Below are 26,533 nucleotides of genomic sequence, written 5' to 3'. Positions count from 1 at the left end.
GATGGTCAATTTAAAAAATACATCTGAAAGTAAAAAAAGTTGCAGTTTGGTGTAAAACTGTTGGGGTATTATACTGCGAAAATACATAATTGCAAAGACCACAAATGGCAAAAGTTGCTTATGTGACGTTGTAACTTTTTTTCTCAATGACTGAAGCTAACGTCAATGAACTTGCATGAGAGGATGATGCGATAAAATGGATTAAACACATCAGGTGAGATATATTTCAGCGTGGAACATAGCCAAGTTATCTAGCTAGCAGCAACCAAGCAATTACTGTTAGCTAGCATTACCGCGCTAACATGTTGGTGACGTATATTGTGGGAGAAGAAAGATGCAGTTCAATGAACGGTTTTCACACAAAAAATATGTAACTTTACTGTTTACTTCTTGACGGACATATCTTGTAAATTGACAAACATCACATGCGTAATCCAGGGCACAGTTCAAAAAATAAGTTGTCTCTCGCCATTGACTATCGTACATATTATTTTCAAAATAAGGGCCCATGGGCCTAGCTTTGTGTTTTTACAGGAAACACGTAAATAGCAAATAGCACTCTGCTTTCTGTTTCATGGAAACTTTGTGCTTAAAGTAATCCCTATGTGTAATCCCCGTATTTACAAAATGTACCTGTAATCTGATTAACTCTTTTTTCTCTGTACTGTAACAGAATACAGTTACTTTCTTTTTGTGTCCTGATTACATAACGCCGTTACATGTTATCCATTACCCCCCAACCCTGCTGGACACGAATACTTGAATGAAGTGACCATGAGTAATGTAATTATAAGGCTGCTTGTTATGCTAACCATTAGCCCTTTGCTGGCTAGAGTAGCAGCTAACGAGTCGTGGACTTTTTATTTAAGTCCATGTCAAAGCATTTTTTCTATCTCTCCTATCCAAATCAAAACAGCCTTTGTCATCCATTTCATTACACTTTGAGTACTTCATATAAAAAATAATCAAAGTTCACAGAGGAGGTTTGAACAAAAACAATATACTTATGGCCATTATATCAGAGAAAAGGAAATATCTGTGTGGGTGTTTGAATGCCCATTGTAATCTAAATTAAAGTAGCAAAACGGGGGCAAAAAAGCAGGACTGGAGGGAGAGAACGATTCTTTTCTTTGTGAGCATACTGTGTTTTAATTATCTGTCTGGAGGTGCTCTTACATAGAAGTGGCCCCTGAGTTAACGAACCATTTAAGACATTTTTGCTAAATGATGAGTAAAAACGAGGGCAAAACTTCCTGGTCACAGACAGAGAGTTCCAGTTTTTGTTAGTAGAGACCACTCTGCCCCTGGATAACACTTAAAAGTAAACGCTCTGGGTATACTGAAGTAATTCAAACAATTACTACTTCTAAGTCACAGATATAACTAAAGACCACTCTAATGACTTAAGTAACACTTCAGTGTACCAAGCTGAAGAAGACATCTACTCATAGCGATGTCTTTTTCTATATAACATATGAACACACCAACAATCAAAACATTGAATCTAAATACTTCTAAATCGCTGACAATATTATGCTGACAGTTGTTGTTTGTTGTTGAAAACAAATATATACACAAATCTAAGGTAACTATATTATTGTAAGAAAAGGGGCAAATTAATATATTAATATATGACATCACATCAACAAATCTTGCTTTATCACTTTTTTGGACCTTGGTTTATGCATATATTATTTGAGCATAATACACTTGACAAACCTTTAGCCTACAATAACAAACCAAATGTCTAAAGATATTTGAGAACTTTCTTCACGCTTCTGCCTCTGGTCTTCTCTGTGTGGTCTCTTTAATTTCCAACCAAAAAATTAATTTCTTTGCATCAACAGAAGCTATACTTAAGGTCAAACTATTCCCCTGCAGTCTTTGTTCCCTTGCCATTTTTTGCACTTGCGGTGCAGATACTGCACTCGCTCAGTCATGCTGTTGTGTCTCTTTCCGCCCTGTCAGGCACTGATAAGACTTCATCGATGATCAATAATTAATGTGAATGGCACAAAACAAAAGAGTGAGTCAAAAATGTGGAAGTAATGGCACCTTTCAGCAAGAGTTTATACATAAAAATAAAACTTCATGAGACATTTCACTGCAACTGCATTTAACAGCCAAATCATAATCTGATTAGGAATTTTGGAGCGCAGCATAACCCCAAAACCTTTGGGATGAATTTCTTTAGTTGATGCTGTCAGCTTTATTGACATCCAGTAGCTGAGAAATAACAGCTTACCTAACAGTGCAAACATCAACCTCAAAGTCATTGAGGACTTCTGTAGTCTGTCGACAAGCGAAACGGAAAACAAGTTTTGTTTCTGTCTGTGAAGTATTAATGCTGAAATGGTTTCCCCATGTGGACCAACAAAATTGTTTAGTATTAAGACATCAAGCATCAAAGCCAGGGAGCGTGTGTACCCTTGTGCAATAATTAGAAATGAAGCCCTGTAATTCACAATGAATTAAAAAAAAAAACATCTAAAAATGAATGTCTAGGGATTCGAAAACAGATAAGAGCAAAGCTTTGAATGAGTAAAACAGTGAATAAAGCAGTGTGTAAACACCAACACACCCCCAGAGCACAAAGCTGGGCAGAATCAGCAGGACCGCTAGCTGCACGGCTAAAAGAGTAGCTACCTTTGTAGCAGCTGCTGTTAGCAGTAGTTAGCTGCTAATGTAACCAGTAACATATAAACTCCATAAATTGGAAAAATTGGAGGCAGAGCAGCCGGAGGACATCAGAGGGAAAAACGGACAATATTTTCTCCATCAACTCTGATCCAGTTTCAATAAAACCAGTGAATAAAGTGTATTTTTGTACAGTAATCAGTGAGGCCTAGTCTCGCATGGCAGGACTTGATTCAGCACAGTACGGCTACGCTACGCCCCGCTTCCGCGCAGGGGTAAGTTGGCCGATTAGAAGCAAGTGGGCTTTTAGGGAGACTTGAGCTAAAACTGAGTGTTCAGACAGGTTGAAAAGAGGTGCTGAAGCAGTGGACAGTGTAACAAATATAATGTGTTTTTTGAACATTAAAGCATGTAAACATTTTTTAGTAGAAACCCTAAATACAACTAAAAACACTAAATAATGAGCATTCTATGGCACCTTTAACATGACTATGACTACAAAACCACCAAAAAGCTCATATCCAGCACTTCCCAAACAACAATACTTCAAGTGTGCACTGGGGAAAAACTATAGGTATTGGCTCCCTTATTACACATAAGTAGCCACGGTCAGCATTACAGGACATTGGTTTCATTGGCTCTGACAAATTCTCTGTTTTTCTAAAGTGCTGAGTCAGGCCCACCTCTGCTGAAGCATCTGTTTTATCATTGGGGTTCCCCCGCACGTCCATGGGTGATTTGTTGTGAGCAGTTCAATTTTGAGCAACAGCCTGAGGTAGTTCTGTGGTGGGTATGGGAGGCCCTATCTGTCAGACGAGAGCTCCCTCTCAATATCAAATCTGCTGCATCCATTATTTGAACTGTGAGAAGTAAAGTTATATACACCTGGGGGATGAACAAGAAGTAGTCCTCAACGTAAGTGGTTATGAGAAAAGATATACAAATGCTATTAAATCGTAAAGGCCCTGAAAACCTGTTCTCTCCATTAGATTTTTACTATCAGCAATGTTGTTCTACATGAACACATGATCATCTACCAAAACATACCAAAAAAAGTTCTGTGTTTGTGTTTTTGTCTGTGCTGCGTCTCACTATAGGTTGAATCTAATGTTTGAAACCAAGTTTTCAGGGGATTTAAAATTCACCCAACACATCTCTTAATCCAGGAATTTATCAAAACAGGTGATTTCTTCATCTTAGCCACATTCAAGCATCAGTATTCATCTAGAGCTGAAACAAATAGCTGATCTGTTGATCGATTTTTGATAACTAAGGACAACAAAAATGAGAAAAGAAATGCACTGGTTTTAGCTTCTGAAATGTTTGCAACTTATATCAGTCTTCTTAAACAGTACATTGAGTGCTTTTGTGTTTTGGAACAAAGGTAAAGGTACCAAGGTAAGGGACTGTACAGTGATATCCAATGCCAATCTGGCGCCCCCACCTTCCAAATAATAGCAAGGGTAGCTTTAACCTAACAATAACCTTAAGCATTGTGGGCTTTTGAACTTCTGAACAACTTTAAAATATTATTACCCAGCACAATAAAAAATCCTTTATTTGAAAAATTCTGTAAACTCTAAGAGCTTGATAATTCTGTAATCACTCTTGTCATGAAGGAAGCTTCCAGCTGGGGAGCTGAAAAGTGATCTCTCAGTTGAAGTGTCTCAATCTATCGTGATTGACTGCTTACTCCTCTCCAATCCATTCCATAGAGATTTATGGCCGAGTCGAGTGGACTGGCTGCCAGGCAATTACTGTCAAGTGGATCCTACTGCACCTCTTTGTCACTCTAATACTACAAATTTGGTTCTCATTAGATGAATGTCAAATGGAATTAAGGCCTTCATTTATTTTGTAGGACACCATCCGGCACCTCCTAAGCTATCTCTGGCAACTTCTTTTCCCATAGCTGTTGGTCCGTTCACCTGTTTTGGCATGACAAAACAGCCAAGGTACAAGTAGGAAATAACGTTCATGGAATGCCCGAGTTAAGAAAACTGAACAGGAGTGAACCAAAGTGTAGGAGGAGAACGCAGAATACAAATTAAAGGATTAAAATCTAAGTGTATAATTCTTCTCATTACCATGTCTGTCACACCGGGAGATGTGATGAGTCATTGGCAGAAGTTGACGAGGAAGTTAGAGACAGGAAGCGGACTTACTGTATCCAAGGGGATTACGTGTCTCCGCATCATAGCTGAGGAGCATGACCTACAGCTAGGCCTATCAATGAAGTGTGTGCCTGTCTTCCACTGAAACCCCAACAAAAATGTCAATACTTTTGATATCCTGACAACTACAGCATAAACAGCCATACCATGGAGCTTAATTATGATCTTTAATCCCTGTCAAATGGCAATCCCCTCTGGCTTGTTGAGCCATTCACAGAGAGAGACAGCAGGCCACAAGAAAGAGACCAGTCTGGACAGTGATGTGCCCCCGTGAGAGACGCAGAACTAATGACTGGGTTTAGTGTTTGAGTGTGAAAGAAAATGTAGAGTGTGTGTGTGTGTGTGTGTGTGTGTGTGTGAGAGACATTAGCCAGTGCCTCATATAACGGTGAAGACTGGAATAAATACACCTACAAGCACATGACACAAGCACCAATAAACTGGGAGGAACATTACAAGCGGTTGTTTGTGCTGAGAGCTGAGAGGCATGTAATCATTGGCACACAGCCGGAGAAGAGAAGGAGGCGATGGGACAAACGGATAAAACGGAAGGAGGAAAAGTATGGGAAGAAATGAGAGCAATGAGAGAGAGAAAGTGAGAAAAAATAGCTGACTGATTGAAAGAGTAAATACTGGTGGTTTGAGTATTAAGAGAAGTAAAAAAGGAGGATTAACCAGAGGTAGCCTTCATTGCAAATGTTTACCTGTGGCAGCTCTCTTCACAATGTTGCCTGCGGCAGTGGCTCTCAACAGCTGTCACAGCTGAACTTTCTGGCAGCGAACATTTTGGCCACAGATGGGGATTGTGGCATTATTCTGATATGGCACTTTCATATAACCTGCCCCCAAGCAACATCACCAAAGGACTAGAATTGTTTTGAGCAAGGATTTCAAGTAAAAGTATTCAGTTCAGAGCTTCACGTTCAGGTAAAGATGACACATTTGAACTTGAAACTGGTGTTGATGACAGCGTATGTGATTAAACATTATGTAACAAGTGTTTTGTGGAAAACGTTGAATAATTGAACAAGGCAATTACAACTCTGCCACTCTCAGAAGTTTCTCCCTAACCTCACAACCTTCCAAACACTCGCAATGAAAAATGCAAAGTCAAAAGTGAGTGAACTCAAAATGGAAACTGTCAAACACAGACAAGCGAAAGGGTTTCAGAAAGGTAATCAAGAGTAACGGAGGCAGAGAAATAGAACATAAACAAAGGGATGATCTTTTACTTTCCCCCCCGGAGCTCCTTATTTAAGCTGAAGCCACTCTGTACCTGAGACAAGATGAGATGGAATCTCGCTGCCGTTCATATGGGACCCGGAGTCATTACCAGCACATTGGTTTTGAAATCAAACAGTTGCGACGGCAGATCAGGGGAACAAAACCACAAGGATTTGGTCGCTCAATTGAAATGCAGTGTGCAATTAACTTTATAATCTGTTTACAAATGAGGTTTACCCTGCTGCAATCTCTGGAGTGTGTGTATTCGTATGCAGGTGGGGAAGTGTGTTTGTGTACACAATGGGAATACATCAAGTCAGCTATATTTTAAAAAAGGGGATTTATAATCCATGTGCCCACACTTCCAATGAAACTGGATCTAAATTGTTATAATTGACAATAAGCAAATAGCAACTTCTTTTTTCAAACATGTATATATATTAAATATGTATTAATACTTTTAAAGGAAAGTGTGTATCCGCAAGATTTCTGTGTGCAGATCATGATGTGAAACAAAGAAGGGCAGAAAGAGAGCGAGAGAGGCGAGGGGGGAAAAAAGGGAGTGCTGTGTTAGTTTGGAAAATAGGACATTTTTCCAGCACTGAATGATTTATTGAGATGAGCTAAAATAGTTTTGCATATGGTAAAGGCTAAAACTAAAGACTAAAAGCATTTGCCAATACATTAGATTAAGGATGGGTATATTTACAAAGCCTGAGTCTGTGCCCTCTCTCTGAGGTGGTTTCCCTCTGAGCCTGTGATGGCCACAGGCACGTGTTAAAGGTTTTGCATCGTTTTGTCTCTTGAGAGACAAAAAAACCCCACACACATTTCAGTGCATCACACTCTCCTGTTCTTTATCTCCACCCAGCCTGTCCATTTGTCCATGCGATCAGGTGAACAGTTCAGAGGACAGATATGATGTCCACAGAAGGCAGCTGAGCACCGAGCTTGTCTGACATTTGAAAGTGGCTCACAACACAGACACAAAATTACTGGCGTGTAAATAGTTGCTATAGTCCCCCCTGAGGGAAGAAAACGTGTCGCTGCATCACACTGCTTAATGCAATTTAAAGTTTTAATCATTTGTTATTCTGTTTTCTTCCCTCTGCCTTACTGCATTATTTTGCTTTAGATTTCTCCCTCTCCTGAAATGTTAAGCTATAAACATGACTGCCATGTAGCCAGCATTGTTATCACAGTGAAATGTCATTGTGCTGCGGTGTCAAATAATTGCTTTGTTTTAAAACGGTGCTTTGCATGCTGTATGCACCTTACCATGGAAAAGTGCTGATTATATCTTCATGCAAAGAAGAAACGCTGGTTGGAAAACAATTCACTCTGTTCACCTTACTTCACATTCTGATGGGATACACATTAAAAATGATGGTTGCCATGGCGGCTTGTCACTGGCCTTGACAGGTAGCCGTTAACATGACTCAGCTGAAATCAATAATCAAGTTACTGCCAGCTCTTTTCTTTAAAAAAATGGCACATTAGTTTGTCCTGTAGTCTGGTGTGTGGTGTTACGTCAATGTACAGATGAAATTAGAAATGATATTCGACAGTAAGCCCCCCCAAGTTCTCTGCAAATGAAAAATGAAATAACATTATTCAGGATCTCACCATGGGAAAAGAATACATTTTCTTTTTCATTTCCACAGCTGATAGAGTATTGTAGTAGAGTCACAGATTGCGACATAGAATACAAATCTAATTAAACTATGAAAAAGCAATATTGGCCACTTTATTTTCCCAATAAAGCAGCTCTGGGCTTTATATTTGTCTGAAACAAAAGCTGAGCTAATGTCTGGTTTATTGAGCTTCACAACTGGACATTTCTGTCTTAACAATGCACAAGACAGACCGTCTTTAGTGTCCACCTTTGAATCCAAGGCAGAATGACTAAAATATAAGTTCAGTGAGCCATTCACTCACACTTATAATACTATAATTAGACTTGAGGGACACATCTCATTGTTTTTTGTCTCTTAGCAAGCCATAACATCAACACAATTTTGTATTCGCCTCCGGGGGAGTAAAATGTCAGTGGCAATGCAGATTAGGGCCAGATTCAAGTCCAAATATTGCTTCTTTGAACACAGGCTGGCAAATGCAGTCTGATGGTTTGATATATGGAGACAAATGAAAGGAAGACGTGACACAGACAGACACACTATCGGACAAAAGTGTAGCGAGTGTGGACTGTACCAGGCTAATTGTCACTATGTAGTATTACAGAGGGGAGTAGTGACTGAGAGCCCTAATGGAATAACACACATCCACACTGGTGTGGCCACTTAAACAGACAGAGGCGCGTGTGTACGTGTGAGTGACCACTGGCCAGATAATGATGACCCATAATGCATTTTGTGGCTACAGGGGCTGTGGGCACTCTCAACAATAAGACCACACATATGGTCGAGATGGATAGGTTGCATGGGCAAAAAAAAAAAAAGAAAAAAAATACAGGCAGAGGCATAAAAGGGCGAGAGGGTGGGGTTGGGGGTAGTGTGGAGAGAGCATGTTTGTGTCAGAAAATGAGACAGGCAATGAGGTAACGAGAGATGGAAAAAGAGAAAGTGAGACTGAGAGTAGAGGAAGAGAGAAGGAGTTACCGTCTTACCATGTCAATGAGGCTCTCCTGGATCCGGTTCAGTGTGGTTCTCAGTCTGCTGCTGATAAGACCCAGGCCTGATGACTCATACTGTAGGATACACACACACACACACACACACACACTTAGTGTCTGCACTGTGCACACACACATTCCTCTATAAAAACACACACTTTAGCAGAGTGTGAAAGCATGCACGCACACAGCAACATCTGCTCTCATCTCACGTAGCCGGAGACGAGAGAATCTCTTTACTTTCTGCTTCTAGTCGACTCTAATCCAAAAGAGGGAGGAGTAACTGGGAGGAACAGACATCAAAATCAGACAATCACACTGCCTACAGTAGTTGACAGACGAAAGGTAAACGAGAATGGTGGAGAGGGTGAAAGCACAGCAAACTCAACAACTAAATGCTTCCAAAATCAATTTCAGATGTGCTGAATGTCACTTGAGAAAGCAAATCACGCACACCCTCAAGGGCTTCAGATCAACCACACCACACAAGTGTTCACTAGTATATTGGACAAAAGGCAGGGGACAACCTTGTGTATTCAAAATAATACTTCCGGAGATCTACTCTTACCAAGCAAGCAGGGCCCACCACCCTGGCAGTGCCCGCCTCTCTGCCACCATGTGTTGGCAAAGACGGGCTTGGGACAGGCTATGGGTGACAAATGGACAGCAGAAAATCGCAAATTAAAAATAATAACACAGTAGAGGAAGTATTACATAACTGAAGGGGGAAAAACATAAAGAAAGAAGCAAACAAACAGATTTAGATGAATTGAAGTAAAGGGTAGAATTACTAGTGTTGAACGATTTTGAAAAAACATCTAATTGCGATTATTTTGACTGATATTGAAATTGCAAAATGATATCAGAGGGAATGATTGCGTTTATATCATTATTCTCATTTTCAGTGGAAAAAAACATGAACATGAATTATGGTGCAATTTTTGCAGGGATCTGAACCAAACAAAGATGTTTCTGAAGTCTGTAGAACATGATGTGTGTGCCAGGACATCTCTGCAGCACGACAATGCTTAATTTAAAATGCTATTTTGACACACATTTTGCCCTTGCTGATATGAAAATTGCAGTAGGCCACATTGCGATTTTGACAAGATTTCAATTAATTTTGTTCAGCCCCATCCTGTACATGTCTCCACTATTCTTGCCTCACATTGAAATGGCCTTTAATGCAAGAGCCACAACAAAACTGTTCTAACTTATCAGAAACTGCCAGGTAAGGTAAAGAAAATCTAAGTGTTGTTGAACTTCGTTAGCAGGACAAATGGTAGCTTCCTCATTTGTGTCCAAACATTAATTTGCACTTGTTCTGAAAAGGAAACATACTTCTAGTTCTACAATTTCTCAGATGTGATAAAAAGCTTGGTGACGTTTGACAGTTAAGTATCACTTAGGGACTCTAACAGCAAAGAGTTCAAAGCTTCTTGATAGTCAACTTCAAATATGTTTTAAAGCTTTCAAGTTGGATTTACTATTTTTAGAAACTTCCAAAATAGCTCTTGAAACATTTTGATATAAATGGGGTCTCACATCTCAATTCATCTTATGTAGGGTGGGCAGGTTTAAAAAAGAGAAAAAGAGAAAGGGACACAACACAATAGCTGCTGTAGTCTACCACAATACAGGTGACATGTATAGGTCCACATACTGCGCCCTGTACAAATGTGTGCACATGGTAAAACGATAAGGCAATATGGTTTTAATTAACACATTAAAAGGCAGCATCCCACTGGTATTGCACATAAAGTTCTGTTTACTTATTTCAATTAATACTACACAGCCTGTGAAAAGTTGTATGTCTTCTGTGTCTCTGGAAAAAATAACCCTAACTACGTCACAGATGACGACATCATGATAACATCAGGGTTATCTTGGCATGCGACTGAAAACTTGTAGAAGAAGCTAAATTAAGAATGAGACGTGGGGTTTGAAAGACGTGGGCGTTCAAGAGGTAGGGCGAGTCTAATGAACGATGCTATTGATTACCATGGGAAATTGAGGATCAAGCGTTTTTGTGGCATTTTGACCCATACTAGAGACTAAAAGTCAGGATATCTCAACCTCTGCTGCTTGTATTTTGACCATTCTTTTTTTTGTCCTCCAAATTTAGAGAAGTGCAATACTAAACTGCTGGATCACCCCTTTACTTACCTGGCCCTCATACTAAGGGAGTTAAATAACTTTGCATTAGAGGGAGAAATTGTTACTCCTAACTAACCTGGCTACCACTGAAGGACCAGTCCCTTATATTATAATCTTAAGTCATCCTGGCTCACAATTATCTTACGGAAGATAGAAAGAAGTGAATATTTTATTTTATATCACAAGTCACTTTAATTGTGTAAAGAACGTTGACTTGCGCTTGTGCATGAAGAAATGTCAGTGGGAGTCTGGAGTCGACAATGAAAAATAACTATTTCTTGCATTACTTCTCATTTTTCAGAGAAGCCATCTATTTAAGTGTCAGATACTTTCCTGATCTGCTCTCTCTCTTTCCCTAGCCTCGTCACTTTCCTACTTCATTGTTTTGGTAGCCAACCTCTCTCCTCCCTTCTTTCTGCATTATACTGAAAAACAGGGAGACAAAGTACGCAGACTTCCATCCTTATCTTCCCTCCATCTTTCAATTCACACTCCTCTCTGGCTCTTTTTCTTACTACATTCGTCTGTCTCTTTTTAGAACACACTTCAGTGAAATATCCAGGTTAAACCCACGGGGCACAGCTTTCCATAATTTTGAAAGATTAATCACTTTTTAAAAAAACTGTTTGTAAATCTGCCTCTCCCAGCAGCAGAAAGCCCAGTTATTAATGGCAATGGAAAATCTGTGAGCACGACACACAATGCATCTTTAGCATATGTGTGGCAGAGTCAATAGTGCAGTTCAACTTAACAGCGCCAATATACACAGATAATGGGGTATTTACCCTTTTGAATATTAATGTCACCCATTACTCTTCAAGTGGAGAAGTCAAGCAGCTCCTTCTTGATTCCATCAGTGTGAAGAGAGCAGAGCCTAGGTCAAAATACCAGCGTATGTGTATAGCAATTTCCATAAGCTATTTAAAGATTCATAGGGACATTAGCATTTTACTTTTGGTGCCTCTTTGAGTGAGACTATTCGTGAAATGTGTGGGTTCATGAAATTACACTTAATGAGGACTATAGGTACAGCGGTGGAAAAAATGAAAAAGTGAGAGTTTGAGAGGGATGAAGTCAGACAGACAAAGAGAGTCACAAAAGTAGAAAAAGTAGAAGGGGTGAACGACACGTGATACTATGTGAAAGGGGCAGAACATGTAAGATGCTGTGTGGCACAAAAGATGAAAAAATGGGTGGGATGCAGCAGAATAGACTGAGAAATAATATACAGTATACAATATACAGTATGCGTAAAGAAGGAAAAGAGAGTTTCAGACAAGGCAGATGGTGATACGGAGAAAGACAGACAACATGTACCCGCAGTGGTCATTTTAAGAAACATGAGAAAAGTGACCACTCGGCAAGTTGTCAATTTACAACCAGTGTGTCACCAACCGTCCCCTATCTTTCCATGGCTCACACAAACACCAATAATCTGTATCAGAGTGGCCCCCGCGGAGCGCTCATCCTCTCTGTCTCTTCCACCTCGATGGGACAAGAGTCATTTTGTTGCTATCATTATCACTTCCCTGAGGGCGACACTGACACAAATGCGGTTTTCTTTCTTTGTGAAGCGCAGTATAAATGAGATAATAGTTGTTAGATGGAGTGGAGGAGACTAGGCCCGCAGACTGTAACATATCTTTAAGCTGAAACTTTTACAGAGACAGACAGCAACGAGAAAAGATAGTTATTCTCCATCTCACTGTAAATCATCTAATGAACATGAAGAAATCCATCTTTAGAAATAAATGCAGGCAATTTTCTTAAAAGCATCACATCACAAATGCAGCAGAAGTAATACTATTTTTTAGTCGCAATGTAAGGGATGATGCACATCAAAACACCTGTGCCTATTGTTCGCTTATTCTTTTGTGTTTTATATTTTTGTGGAGCATTGTATGCTTTTATGTAAAAAGGGGAGAGAGATGGGAAACAACAGATGGGACTCAGATCGGAGATGACTGTTGGCACCTTCACCCTCTTAGCCACCAAAGCAACCCAACTGCTTCCCTATGTAATTACACACACCGGCCGCATCTCAATACTCATACAAACATCAGGATACGCCACTGTTCTATTTCCCAAAGTCAATGCGTGTTTTACAGTATGGTGACCATGGAGACAGTCAGACATGTAAAAACACAAGGTTTTGCTGCAGATCTTCTTTGAACCCAAAGAGGCCAGTGCCAAGTTACCTTCATCCAAAATCTAGTGTGAAGTTACTCTAAAGCATGCTATGAGTATGTGTCTGTGTTTTGCTTGTTGCTCTTCAACATAAATATACAGTGTGTAATCAAACAGCAGGATAGCAATTCAGAAATACTGTACCATGTCATTTCGTCCAAAGAAGGTGTATACAGCGTACAGGTAGTAGTCAAAGAGCTGTGACACACAGTGGATGACATCAAAGGCGATCGGCTTCAGAATGTTCATCATCTGCATATACTTCCCTGTAAGGAAATTGCAGAAAATAAAACGTTACCAGAAGTTTTTTGAGCTTTGTGTGTTCCTGGTTGCGTAGAAAGGTTTGATACCATGGACACCCATAAGCGTTCTTTTAACCCAGTATCAGTTTACAATGAATGAAATGGTTTTGTTCTTAAGTAAATCTTTTAGGAAATCAAAGGAGTCAAAGTACAGATAAGTTAATCATGGTGGAATCACATACTTTAGGGAACTTCAGCAGGAACACATTGCATTTGCATATGCTCGAGGGCAAGGATTTCATTAAGCAAGAAGGTAATAAAAGCAATAAGTACAGAGGTACAGGGGGTAACAAGGTTACCATTGACTCCCAAATGATGAATGGAGGGGAAAAAGAAGAAATAAACTCAATCTAGCTGGCTTTGCCACTGAGACATAATTATTTCTCTCACACTCTCATTTTTCACGCCCTCTCTCTTGTATTCTGCACAAATTAACTCAGGGGGCAATCTAACTCCATCAAAGAGCTGAGAAGACTGAATTAGAAGTGATTGCTTGGAACCAAACTTGGGCTTTTTACGCAGTTTTGACAATTTAAATTTTGCCACATGGCTCTAAATCAATATTACCAATTGTGTGAAAAACAATTTTTTCTTGTACAGTATGAACAAAAAAAGGGACCGTTTAAACCGTTGAAATGAAAACGACATTTTTTTATTGTTTGAAATGTCAAGAATAACAGCAGATCTGTTATTACAGTTATTAAATTAATTCAAGATTCAATTCAGCCATACAACCACAGAGGAAAGATAACCGCCTCGTCTAATTCATTTTCACACATGAAAATCACATTATGGGGGTCACATCGCCAAAGGGTACGCAATGCCAAGGAAGGGCCCCAGTGTCTTCAAAGCCATGCCACAAAGCACCTCTTTGAAAGCGAACAGTCAGGGCGAAAGGCGAAGGCTAACCATTATTAGTGCAGCTCAGTCACACAGGTAGAAGCAGAGACGTGAGCATGCTAATCCCTATGAGCTGCTGGCTAGATGAATAAATGGAAATCTCAGCAGGCTAGAGAGGACACTCACTGTGGCCTGCTCCCAGGGAGAGGTAAGAAGTGGAGTGTGTGTGTGTGCGTGTGTGCATGCGTGCAGGACTTACCGACAAGCCGAATGACGTTCAGGGTGGTGTTGGTGATGATCGGTGCATTGGTCTTATTTAGGTTGTAGTCTGACTTTTTCTTACTTCTTATGGTCTCTCGGGACGCACTGACGCATTCAGAATGTGGGGGTGAGAGAGAAAGTAGGGCAGAGTCATGAGAAAAGGAAAGACTCAGTAATATATGTTAACATCACTAATCCTCGGCAATGATTGGCCAGGTTCAAAATCTCATTGAGGGTCAGAGCCTTGTAATTGATCAATCAGAACCCTTTACACAATGCAGGAAACACAGAAGGACCCCAGTAGTGAAGTCTCTGAACTGGTGATCCTGGAGCACCAGACCCCTGACACTGATCATTGAGCCATATTAGCCAGCTATCATTACATGGGCCTTTCTAATTTCTGGATGTGACCACACGACCCATTCAATAATAAACTATTAGTGATTCTTGCTTAAAAGAGAGGGAAATTTGCATTTTAGTTACTATAGGCTAATGTCAGGTTAATGCAAGTGGGGAGCAGGATATCGAATGTAGCGAGAATTAAAGCAGAAATATCAGGCGTGTCAGGCCTGTGAAATAATGACACTCAACACGGAGCACAAACATCACGATACCATTAATAAGTCATTGCAGATTACATGACAGGAAATGGTCATTAAAGCAATGCTTCTGTAATGAGGAGCTACTGAATTAGTAATAGTATTATATGTCTTGTTCCCCGTGCAAATCCGGTGTAAAATTTGATGTGAGCTCTCAGATATGCACAAGTACACATACAGACACAATCCAAGGTTCTCAATAATTTAGTCCAATACATACACACACAGTCGGTTTACTGACAAAAACACTACGAAATGAACAAGGATGGTTATAAAATTCAAAACTCAATACCGCTGCATCAAAAGCACCCAGATTTATGTGGTTATTTATGACGCACACTACGTCTACTTGAGAGGATGACATAAATAATTACAGCTATGACATGCTAATATGGTAATTGTGTGTATTAATTATAGGACTTCCCTGATAATAAAAATAAACAAAATGCTAAATTCTCTTTCAAATGAAAATTAATCTTTTTACACGAGGTGCAGAGGAGCGTATGATTTCCTCTGTCTTTATAAAACAGCGACTAATCTTTCAGTAGTCCCCAATCACGAAGGCGGAGGTGGGGAGAAAGAGAATTTTTCAGTTTTATATAAGGTTTCTGCCTCTTTAGCAGGGTTATGCAGAGGTGAGCTAAAATTATCAGCGCTGAATGCATAAAAAGTGGTGTAATGCATGACTTCACATCCTTTTAGAACCTCCATAAAAAGATTCAAGGACATATGGTTTTATTGATTTATTTGTGATTAACATTCTTTGTCTGCACATGTTCACTAACTTTCACAAATCTGAAATAGCGAAGAGTAGAAATTATGGACACCTGGATAAACCATGTACGTTGACGTGTCATCCCTAGAGCTGTGCAATTTGGAAAAACAATTTGATTTGGAACTGACCTCTTGTGGGGGACATCGCCCGTCTGCTCGTCAACGTAGTCCTGCTTAAGCTCCTCAGGGACATCACTGTCGCTGTCATAATCTTGATACACGCTCTTTTCCAGCTCATCTGACTCGTACTTGACAAATTGGGGAGAGAAAGATCAGATGGAAGTCACGAAAGACAAAGGGCAAGTGCAAAGAAGAGATACAGTACAAAGGAAGTGAGAAGATAAACACAAGTGAAACATTGTTGCCATGCCGTGAAACTTTGCTGACACTTTACATCAGGTGTGAAATAAAATGGGCTATAATTAAATTATCTGAAATATTTTTGAAAAGAAAATGTTACAACTCCATCTTTTAGCTCTAATGGGTGCATAACCATGAAATGACTGGTTTGAGGAAAAACAGAACGGAACATTCGTTCACCTTACAGAGGAGAGTTTGGTTCAAGCTCACCTGAAATAAGACAATATTTCCTTTGTCCTTAACTGCAAGCTCAGGCAGCACAACAGCCATATTGAAAGGATTACAAGCTTAAGAGCAAGCCAAGCTTGGGTTTCTGTAAGCCTAATATGTTATATAGTGCATTATTGCTTTGGATTGGTTGAGCCTGAAAAGAAGATATATCAATATTATATATATATATATATATATATATATAATATTAAAAAAAGTGTGTGATGTGTCAGGGAACCTGTGTAATCTCCATTCAAGAAGAGAAATATTGTTTCTTTAACAAATAAGCCATGAAGGCACAACAAACCGATATTGGGCTTTATAGCAGTCATAGAAGGAGCTTATATAATGTGTATAACATGGATAGTACCAGGCAATATTCTCTACATCACTGAATCTATGGTGTGGATATCTGGTTGAACCCTATAGAAGCCTTGACTTCTCTCTGTCTTATGGTGTCACTACACCTTAGTCTGTTATCAGAGCTCAGAACAGCCATTTGAGATTTACAAGTATTTAAGCACAGAAGTTATTATTTCACATTTTATAACGTACAAAGATGTCAAAAGTGGGTCTGTATGAATCTACTGCTGAGAAATGCAACAAAGAGAGGCAGTGGTTCAGGCTGCCACTGCTAGCAGCGACTCTGCCCTACAGCAGAAGTGCAGCAGTGTCTACGAAGCGATTTCTACTCTGCAATAACAATTTGCCAGTAACCACCATGGTAATGCTGATGCATGTGATAACAGGCTTGAAACTTGCCTCAAGGAACAAGGGGGCGCTGACTTCAGATAAGCGCAGCTGCTAACAGTACATTGCTATTGCACATACAGTGGGATGTTTATTGATTCTCCTCTTACTTCTTAACCACACAATAGTAGCCACTGTCTGTCCGTTGTTAATATAATCTATCGTGCAGTACCTATTATGATTTCAGATTCAGATTTGTCAGCCAAGCATAAGCGCTTACATTCACTAGACAAGAGGATTACACTCCCTCTACAAATCTAGCTAGGCTGGTCTTTTGGTTTCTGAAGGTGCAGTTGCACAAAGCATACTAAGATAGATGCTCAGCCAAACAGGCATTTCAAGAAGCAAAATAACAATCTCTCCTTTCTGTTAATTATGTATGGCCTATAAAGTGAGAGGCCTGGTAGTTTTACTAGACAATATAGAGTGACAGCAACACAGCATATTTACCACAAAACACAGAGTAGAGTGTTCTTATAGTCATGGCAGGTTCTGCTGGCCCTACAGCGCTAATAAAAGTTTGTTGCGGCCCTGTTGATGACAGTTTGAAGGCTGCTGTAAACCACTTAATGACCCACAATGATTATGTCCCACTTAACCAGCTTGTCTCTTTATTAACTTGTTTGGTGACGCACCTCAATGAGTAGCATTATTAATTAGACATACTTTTGTAAATATGACTGGTGGAACAAATGAACAACTGATTCAGCAGTGGCACTTACCCCGTTAGATGCCAGCACATCCTCAGTCTCCTCCTCTTTGTGCTCAGCATGCATCTCAAAGGGGTTCCCGTCCTGAAGGTACTGCTTGAACAGAGACAGCTCCTCCTGAGCCGGGCTGGTCGAGGACACGGCCTGTCTGCTTGGGGAAACGGACGGAGAACGACACTGGCCCATGAACTTAAACTCCTGAATTGGAGAAGATGGGGCAGAGACACACAAGAGACGGATGTAGGTTCATGTTTGGTCAAGCCATTACCAATGATACTATGTTACAAAAAGTCTACAATATGCAGTATAACATTTTACTAACTATGTATATGTCTGCATTTTCAAAGCAGCAATTGTGATTAGGTCGAAAACAGTGGTAGATTGAAAATACAGTGTGACATCTATGAGCAGGTGCAGGTGCATGTTCCCCTGGAAATAGCATGGCCAAAAGGCAAAAACACAAGTGGGCTGCCTGCTTGCAAGGCAATACGCTTTTGCTTGCATCATTTCTTTAGGCTGAAGATGGTGTTAAGTATCAAACCTTCCAGTATATTTTATTTATTGGGACATGCTCCAAGTTCAGGAACTGAAATCATTTCAAATGGATCCTGTGTCAGAAATGGTGTGTAGCGTTTGGGAAGAACTTTAGAGATAAAAACGGCTGCAAGTGCCGACGCCGATGTGAGGAAATGCCTGCATGTTCTGTTTGACAACAGATTAAAGAACCAAAATTTGGGTACAATTGCAACAATATGAAGAATACTTAAAAAAATGAATTTCAAGAAAAGAAGAAAAAGAATTTCAGTGCACTGAAAAATACACTTTAACCCATTTTCAGTTGTATATTGTTAATGGTTTCTGGATATTTTGTTATATAACAGGCCACTCTTTTGGAAAATTGCCACAGTGTCTAGAAGAGTGTCTAATCTAATAATTCATATAACTAACTGTAGCACCTTTTGGCATTCAAAAAAGCCAAAGTTTAATCTGTTTTTTTTTGTTGTTGTTTTTTTTTTTTTAGGTCAGCCAGGCATAAATGCACATTCCCTGTTTACCATACAGCAATGTAGACGTACAAACTTCTCATGACAGTGGGTTTATTATGAAGATTCTTTGCCATGTGTTTTTGTTGTAGAATGTGCCCAAGCAAGACAGGCATGAAGGGAAAAACAAGATGTATGAAAATCTGACTTTGAATTAACACCATTCATCTTTCTGACATCTCTTTCTTTCCATTTATCATTTCTGCTTCTAAGTGAAGAGAGCTGAACATGTTGCGAGCACAATGATCTTTTCTTTGAGTTGGTTACCTTTGTGGTGGTTATACATGATCTATACATGGCTTTGGTATTGAAGGTTTATTTTTATAAAAAATTTATGTTACTTTTGAGTGCAGGGAATTAAAATCCTACACACCACAAAGGACAACAGCCTTTTATTTCCATCTATGTTTTTTAATGTGCAGTGACCTTTACTCCTCTATGTTGATACACAGGCTGACACACTTGCACACACACACACACACAGAGAAATGTTTCATATAAGCAAATATCACAGTGGTGGGGGGCGTGCGATGAATGAGGGTAGAATAAATGAATGCTGCCAAGCTTTGTTTTCTCGCCTCAGTGATGTGATTCTTACTCACGTGGAGCTGGGCGATGTTAAAGTTAGACTTGACCGGACACAGTTCCCATGTTTCATTTTCCAGAAACATCCTCAGCTCTTCCAGCCGTGCCCTAAGGGGTTGAGGAAGAAGGATAAGGAGTGGGGATGGAGTACAAAAGGACAAGAAGAACAGTTAAAAAGTTAAAAGAAAAACTCAACATCTGTCCATTACTGACCTTAAGCCATTTTGTATATTCAAGCAGCGTCTAGATTAAATGTGCTGACACAAAAAAAGCCTGCAAAGGTCACTGACGCATAGTTTGTGTGTGTGTGTGTGTGTGTTTGTGTGAGTGTGTGGTGAGGGGTGTTTGATATGTTTCACAGCTCAAGACAGCCACCCTGGTGCTGGGTCAATATCAGGTCTTTCTGTGTGAAAATGTCCGAGCAGTGTTGACTTCAAAAACTGCAGTACCACTAGTCACTTGTCTTAAAGGCGTTTGACATATAAGAAGCGAAGGAACATGGAACTGTGGCGAGAGACAGGGAAGCCTTGTGGCACAAAAATAAAGATGGGATATCAATTGCAACGACTTCAACATTGTACAGTATGCTCAGTGAACTGCCATTTCCCTACAGTTAGATTCTTTAAAAGGACTCCTAAATGACATGAGATGAGAGTTTAGCTTACATAATCCCACATTTCAAATTTGGGTCTATCTGAAACATTTACTCAATTTTTTCTGTCTATTTAGTATTTACTATTATTTATGTTATTTTAAAAAAAAGTAAAATAATTCAGTATTTTATATGACAATTGCCTTTATGCATCTGTGATAATGTTGAAAGGTCAATACACTAAAAAATAAACAATGCATAAAGGATATTAAAACATCACAATCACTCAGAGAAAATTAGTAATGAACATACCATCAAAAATGACCAACGGTGCAGCTCTTAGATATTTATCATGTCTGAACCCTGACAATGTCATTCACCTTTTCACCCGCAGGCCAACAATACATACATCCAACGAAGGTTAAAATCAAGGGCAACTGGACTTGGTTGAAGATACCGGAAGACGTTTCGTCCCTCATCCAAATCCAATACCTACTGTTCGATTCCCACCACCCACTGGAGCACAAGCTAGGGGTCATGAGAACACTGCACCACGGAGCGGAAAACATACCAACAAGCGCCCAAGCCAGAGAGAAGGAACAGAACCACCTGAAGGGGGCACTTACAGCCTGTGGATACCCTAAATGGACCTTTGTGAAAACAGCCACAAGATCCAAAAAGAACAAAACTACAGGGGAGGAGGAAAAGAAGGTCAAACGCAACAACATTGTGATTCCATACGTGTCTGGAGTATCAGAGAAACTCATGAGGATTTTCAACAAACATAACATCCCTGTGTTTTTTAAACCCAAGAACACACTAAGACAGATGCTGGTACACCCCAAAGACCGCACACCCAAACACAAGAAAAGCAATCTAGTGTATGCGGTCCAATGCAGTGAGGAATGCACAGACCTGTATATTGGGGAGACTAAACAACCACTACACAAACGCATGGCTCAACACAGAAGGGCCAACTCCTCAGGTCAAGACTCTGCAGTCTACTTACATCTGAAGGACAGAGGACACTCGTTTGAGGACCACCAGGTGCACATTTTAGACAGAGAAGATGGATGGTTTGAAAGAGGTGTCAAGGAAGCCATTTACACCAGGGTTGAGAAGCCGTCATTGAACAGGGGAGGGGGTCTACGCCACCACTTATCCCCCACTTACAATGCTGTCCTTTCATCACTTCCCAGGAAACTCAACAAACGTAACCTATTGGCCTCAGGTGAAGATACCAACGATGGTCGTTCAGTCTTGGCCACAGGTAGTCTTAACGACTGTAACGACTGTCGTCACAGTCAGAACTGAAGAAGTCCTTTGGATGAGGGACGAAACGTCTTCCAGTATCTTCAACCAAGTCCAGTTGCCCTTGATTTTAACCTTTGTTGGATAACTATGACCTGGATGACTGAGAATCTTCATAGACAATACATACATCACGATAACAGAGTGTGTTACTGCAGACAGGTAACAGACAAATACAGGCATCAGCCAGTCAAAGTTCACTGACGGTGCTGGGGGGGGGTCCGCTCACCGCCATCTCATCACCTCCAACCTCGAGACATATCCCATCATGCCTCTGTGCTTCCCTCCTTTTCCATTTTGCGCCACAGAAAGGAAGCTTATCAGCAATCTAATATTTAAGAATCTTATTGATGATTCCTGACAATCAGAACACTGATCAATGCAAACCACCTCTGATGATGTGGCACTGTCTGTGTGAAAGCATACATATTCATGTGGTTGGCAGGGGGTTATGTAATCAAGATGTAAATGTGCTTCCAGCTCAGTGAGTGTTACTGTGTAATTGCACGTCTACTTCAAAAACAGGGTTTCGCTGGGAATAGAGCATGATGAAGGCAGCCAATGGTTGTGATTGTGTGTAGAAGTTTCAAGCATGATAACCAGCTATCCAAGAATTATCTACTTTCATCTCAACAACTTTCTCTCAGTAAAATCGGGGCACTGTCAGGGACATCAGATCCATGCACTCTATGTCTAACTGTTCACACACAATCAATCCCATCAACCCTGTGAATGAACGGAAATCACATCTAGGTGTCACATGATCCAGGTAATGATCCAGAAGCAATGGGTACATTTTACCTGTGATAGTTTTTAAAGTAGTTGACGCTCTGGCGTTTGATGGACTCCTGCAGGACCTCTGACTTGCTGCCGCAGAACTCCTCCCCCACCTGCATCAACCTAGAAGAGAGGGTTGAAGGATAGTGGGACACATTATGACAGAGACAATGATGAAGGAAAATACTGAGAAGGTGAAAGCTTGTAGCGAGAAGACCTGGACTCTTTGATGGCTGCCTATTAAACCTTTAAAGCCTTGATAATAACTTTATTCGCAGTGCACATGCACACAATGAGGCAACCATTGTGAATTTGGACTACTGTGCTTCTGCATAAACTATCCTTAAGGTCACAAATGTAGAAGTGATTTTCTAAATTTGTTGTTCATATTATTTTATCATTCAATAAAGGGAAAAAATTGTTCAAGAATAAAGAAACAGCCCTTTATCATGAAAGTCTCTGGAGGATGATCACTGCGTATGTTTGACTGACAGCTGAGCCAGCGGGGGCACAGAGACAAGATGTCAACTGACTTTATCTGGTAACTGTAACTTGCCTGTCAAGGGACAGACAATGTACTTTTACCAGTGGTATTGAAGAAATGGGGCCACACAACGCTGCAACTATAGTAAGCAATCCAAGTTTGACATTTTCACAACTTACTGTAACCTAAACAGTGGCTTTATTAGATCAAACACTGAATGTAAATTTCTCCCTTTTGGGGATGGATTAGTCATTAGACATAAAATTTACAGAACAGATTAACATGATCCTCACATAATTTCTTGAAAACATATACTTTGTGTATACAGTGTATATATATACACACACTGAATATTTATGTAGAAAGTTACTGATTCTGTTTTTACTGCATCTGTTCTTTTACTTTGCTCTGAGCTGCTATGTCAACCTAAGTTTTCCTAAAACCCTCAAAATTACTGAGCACAGACTACAATCCTACATACAGTAACAATAGGCCAAGCAACACACAGTTTGACCACAGTTTAAGAAATGTAATGAAGGTGTGTGCACTTCCTATTTGAGTATCACATTTTCATGATCGGAGTAAATATAATCAAAGTGGGGTGTTGAAATGGGCTAATGAGGACTTTCTCAGAGAGAGTATGTGTGTTTGCACAATTTGAGTCAGTTAGTGAGTAAATGACAAAGCAAATCAGTGCTGTGGGAATTAAGGGGGAAAAAGAGAAAAGAAGACTGCATCTGAGAGAAAAAAAAGCAAGATAATGAAGACCAATAAGTGGTTGAGCTGGCTGCTCAGGACCAGCGGAGTACCTGCTGATGACATCCAGAACCACTATGAAATCATCGTATTTGAAGTTTGACATGTCTGTCCCCAGGATGTAGGCCTTCACTTTCAACTGGACATCCTAAAGAGAGAAGTGAGAGGGACAGGGCGATTCATGGCGAGAACTTGCGATTGAGAAACTCTCGAGTTGAACAGGAGGTGGGGGGGTAAATGAAAAGAAAAACTAGGGGCAGAGAGGGAGGAAGAGACATGGTCAGATCATTCAAAGAGAGAGAGAGTACGCTATTTTTTCCAACCTGCCAGATCCGTGTCAGTCCGTGCTCCAGCTTCTTCTTTACATAGCTACGGTCCACCACCAACTCATCAGACTCCGCTGCCGCTGTATCATCTAGGGGTATTCAAAAAAGCACAAAGACTGATTCAAAACTAATAACAGGACTGATAAAATTCTATTACTTATCCATCTTATTTATCTATTGTTTGACTGTCATTTCAGCATGACTCAAAGGATTTAATTTACTTATTTAAATGGATATCTACACATTGATGCATGAGCAAACTGCATCTGAATCCGTACAAAAGTAAAAAAAAAAATACTATTCTTACAGTTGACGAGGAAGCAAATGAAAAATATCCCCTTGATAATGGTGAAATATAAATTCCTCAGGTGCATTTTAATACAGACGGGGAAATGTGTAGTTGAGCTGCAGATCCGACATGCTTGAACATTGTCAAAAGTCCTTCATTGTTTGTTTGACCATGTGTACATCCGGAATTCCAGCGGAAGACTCTCTACTTTCTGTGGTTGTCAGTCCGAATCTGACAGGGTGAAGGTCACAGAGTCACTCAAGAGAGGTAAGACTGATAGTGACTTAGAACACAACAGGACAATACTGGATGACACTTAACGTGTTTGTTCGCTGTCAGGCAGTCATAAACAAAGCCAACATCTCCAGAGAATGCGGTTCCTCTAACATCAGCTCACTATCTACTCCTTAGTGCGTGGGCGCTTCATTTTTCTTCTCACCGATCAGACTGAATACCGTGTGGTGCAAACACTGCAGAGGCTACAATGTCATTGTAGCTGCAATACTTTCGTTTGGCTGATGTGTTGCTTTTGTTGTGTAATGTGTGCTTGTAATGCCCTTCTCAATGTATCCAGAATATTACATATTCGTTGTTCCTTGTTCTTTTCACTTTAAGATAATATTAACTTTGGTCTGCAGAATAAGAAAAATATCAACACCTGGGATCTTTTATAACATGAGGTGTACTTTTTTTACCCTGTTAAGGAAATTCTATATCGTCCAATTTCTCCACTCTACAGTAAGGCCAGCTGCCTGGGTCAGCTGCAGGGGCTCTCTTCCTTGGGATTTAATGTCTCAAAGATCTGTTAAAAAGGTAGCTGCTTGTAGACATGGAAGCCTCTGTCCTGGCTCTCTTTGTAGGAAGGAAGGCCTTCCTACCCACCAAAACGAAACACAATCTTATCAATCCTTATGTAATTAAGTGGTATATTTCACTTTCGATTAATCAAATCCAGTATGTCAGGGTCAATAATATCCTACAGGGCTGTGTATGAACATTCACCTTAGAAACTTTGATATTTTCAGATGACACTTATTTCCTCAGCCTACTGCACAAGGACACTAGCTCTTGGGGCTATTTCACTGAAATATAGGGTTGTGTGCAGTGGTGTGAAACCAACCATCTAATTTTAAATGTAAGAAAAAAAAACTGAGGAACCCATCAATCAGGTCTGCTCTTACAAGTACCTTGGCATTCACTAGGACAACACCTTTAGCTGGAAGACCCATGTTGAAAATGTGTGTTCTCATTTACAGCAGACTCAGAGCGTATGGGATAGATCAGAGGATTATGTGTTTATTCTACCAAGCTGTGTTAGAGAGCATAGTCAGGTAAGGGATGTCAGCATGGTATTAAAATCTCACTGTTCAGTTGAAGCATGCTTGTCTGGTACAGACCACCACAAAGGTTATGGGGAGGAAAGAACACCAGTCCCTCCAGTCAATATATGAACAGTCTGTTCTCAGTAAGCAAAGACAATACTGCCTGACCCATATAGTAGTATGAGCTCCTGGAAGACGATATATAGTACCCCTAATGTTTTAAAAACTCATTTGTGCCTGCCTCACTTAAAATTTTAAATAATGTAGCTTGAGGCTGTGTGTTCAATAGCTTCACTGTGTTCTTATAACTGGTTGTGTGTAATATGTGTAATGTACGATATGCATAATACGTGGTTGTGATTTGCCATAGAATGTGCTGCTTTGTTTATATGTTGTGGGTGGTTTTTTCGTTTTGTTTTTTTACTACTATGGAGGGAGCTAGCTATATCTGTGCAGCATTTGAAATTTCCCTAATTTCCATGGATGTTTTTCCCCAAGGAGTACATGTGCTCCCACATGATTTTTTTTAAATTAACAAACAATTTCTTACATACGTAACGATATGGCCAAAAATGTTATCATGATAAAAAGTTGCATATCTTTCAATATTGATAATCATCACAATAAGTAGCAAATCGTTATTTCTTTTGAGTTTAATGGGTGATGTTTGCTCCTGAGTGAAAGTTGAGGAAACCTGATGGTTAATTGTGGTTTAAACTCTTCTTTATGGTCACTTGATGCCAAACAGCAGATCACTTCACAAGTCTAAATTAGAACATTCAAAACAATTATGATAAAATCTTTGTCAACAAATATAGATGAGAAAAATCAGTAAGTCAAGTAAAAGCTTTTTTCAGTCCTTTTTTCTTTTTTTAACAAAATAAACATCAATAAAAAAAAAAAAAAGTCCTAATTCATGTATGATTCAAATGAATAAAATCAAACATTTATTGAACATTTATAGAACATTTGTTATAGAAAAAAATTACATTGCAATAATTGTTATATTGCCCAGCCCTACATACATATTTACACTCTGTGTGTGTGTGTGATATATCTTTTTTGCGCATGTAACAGGTTTGCAAAGTGAAAAAGCCCAAAGGGAGTTCCCCTCTTCTGCTCTGAACCGCTTGAAAACAGCTCGTTTGTAGTCCAGCACTTCACTTCCTTTACTTGTGACATCACAATGAAAACGCGTCATAAAGCTTGCCACGCAGCTTGCGGGGGTCAG

At 39.9% G+C, this 26,533-nt stretch overlaps 1 protein-coding gene across 1 annotated transcript in view; it reads right to left on the bottom strand.

The window, feature by feature from the left end:
* The window catches only part of vps50 (VPS50 EARP/GARPII complex subunit), a 105,742-nt gene that overhangs the window by 22,381 nt on the left and 56,828 nt on the right, over positions 1–26,533 (bottom strand). The window contains exons 14-22 of the mRNA XM_038724686.1: positions 23,689–23,780; positions 23,419–23,513; positions 22,150–22,248; positions 19,463–19,553; positions 17,830–18,015; positions 15,917–16,035; positions 14,413–14,519; positions 13,156–13,277; positions 8,662–8,742 (exon numbers count right to left, since the gene is read on the bottom strand). Of these exons, the coding sequence (XP_038580614.1) occupies positions 8,662–8,742; positions 13,156–13,277; positions 14,413–14,519; positions 15,917–16,035; positions 17,830–18,015; positions 19,463–19,553; positions 22,150–22,248; positions 23,419–23,513; positions 23,689–23,780 (992 nt within the window). The remainder of the gene's footprint in view (positions 1–8,661; positions 8,743–13,155; positions 13,278–14,412; positions 14,520–15,916; positions 16,036–17,829; positions 18,016–19,462; positions 19,554–22,149; positions 22,249–23,418; positions 23,514–23,688; positions 23,781–26,533) is intronic.

The sequence above is a fragment of the Micropterus salmoides genome, unplaced genomic scaffold (assembly GCF_014851395.1).
Source record: "Micropterus salmoides isolate LMB-PRFRI ecotype aquatic unplaced genomic scaffold, ASM1485139v1 Ms_hic_scaffold_17, whole genome shotgun sequence".
NCBI classification, from domain to species: Eukaryota; Metazoa; Chordata; class Actinopteri; order Centrarchiformes; family Centrarchidae; genus Micropterus; species Micropterus salmoides.
This window is presented reverse-complemented; position numbering and strand designations above follow the sequence as displayed.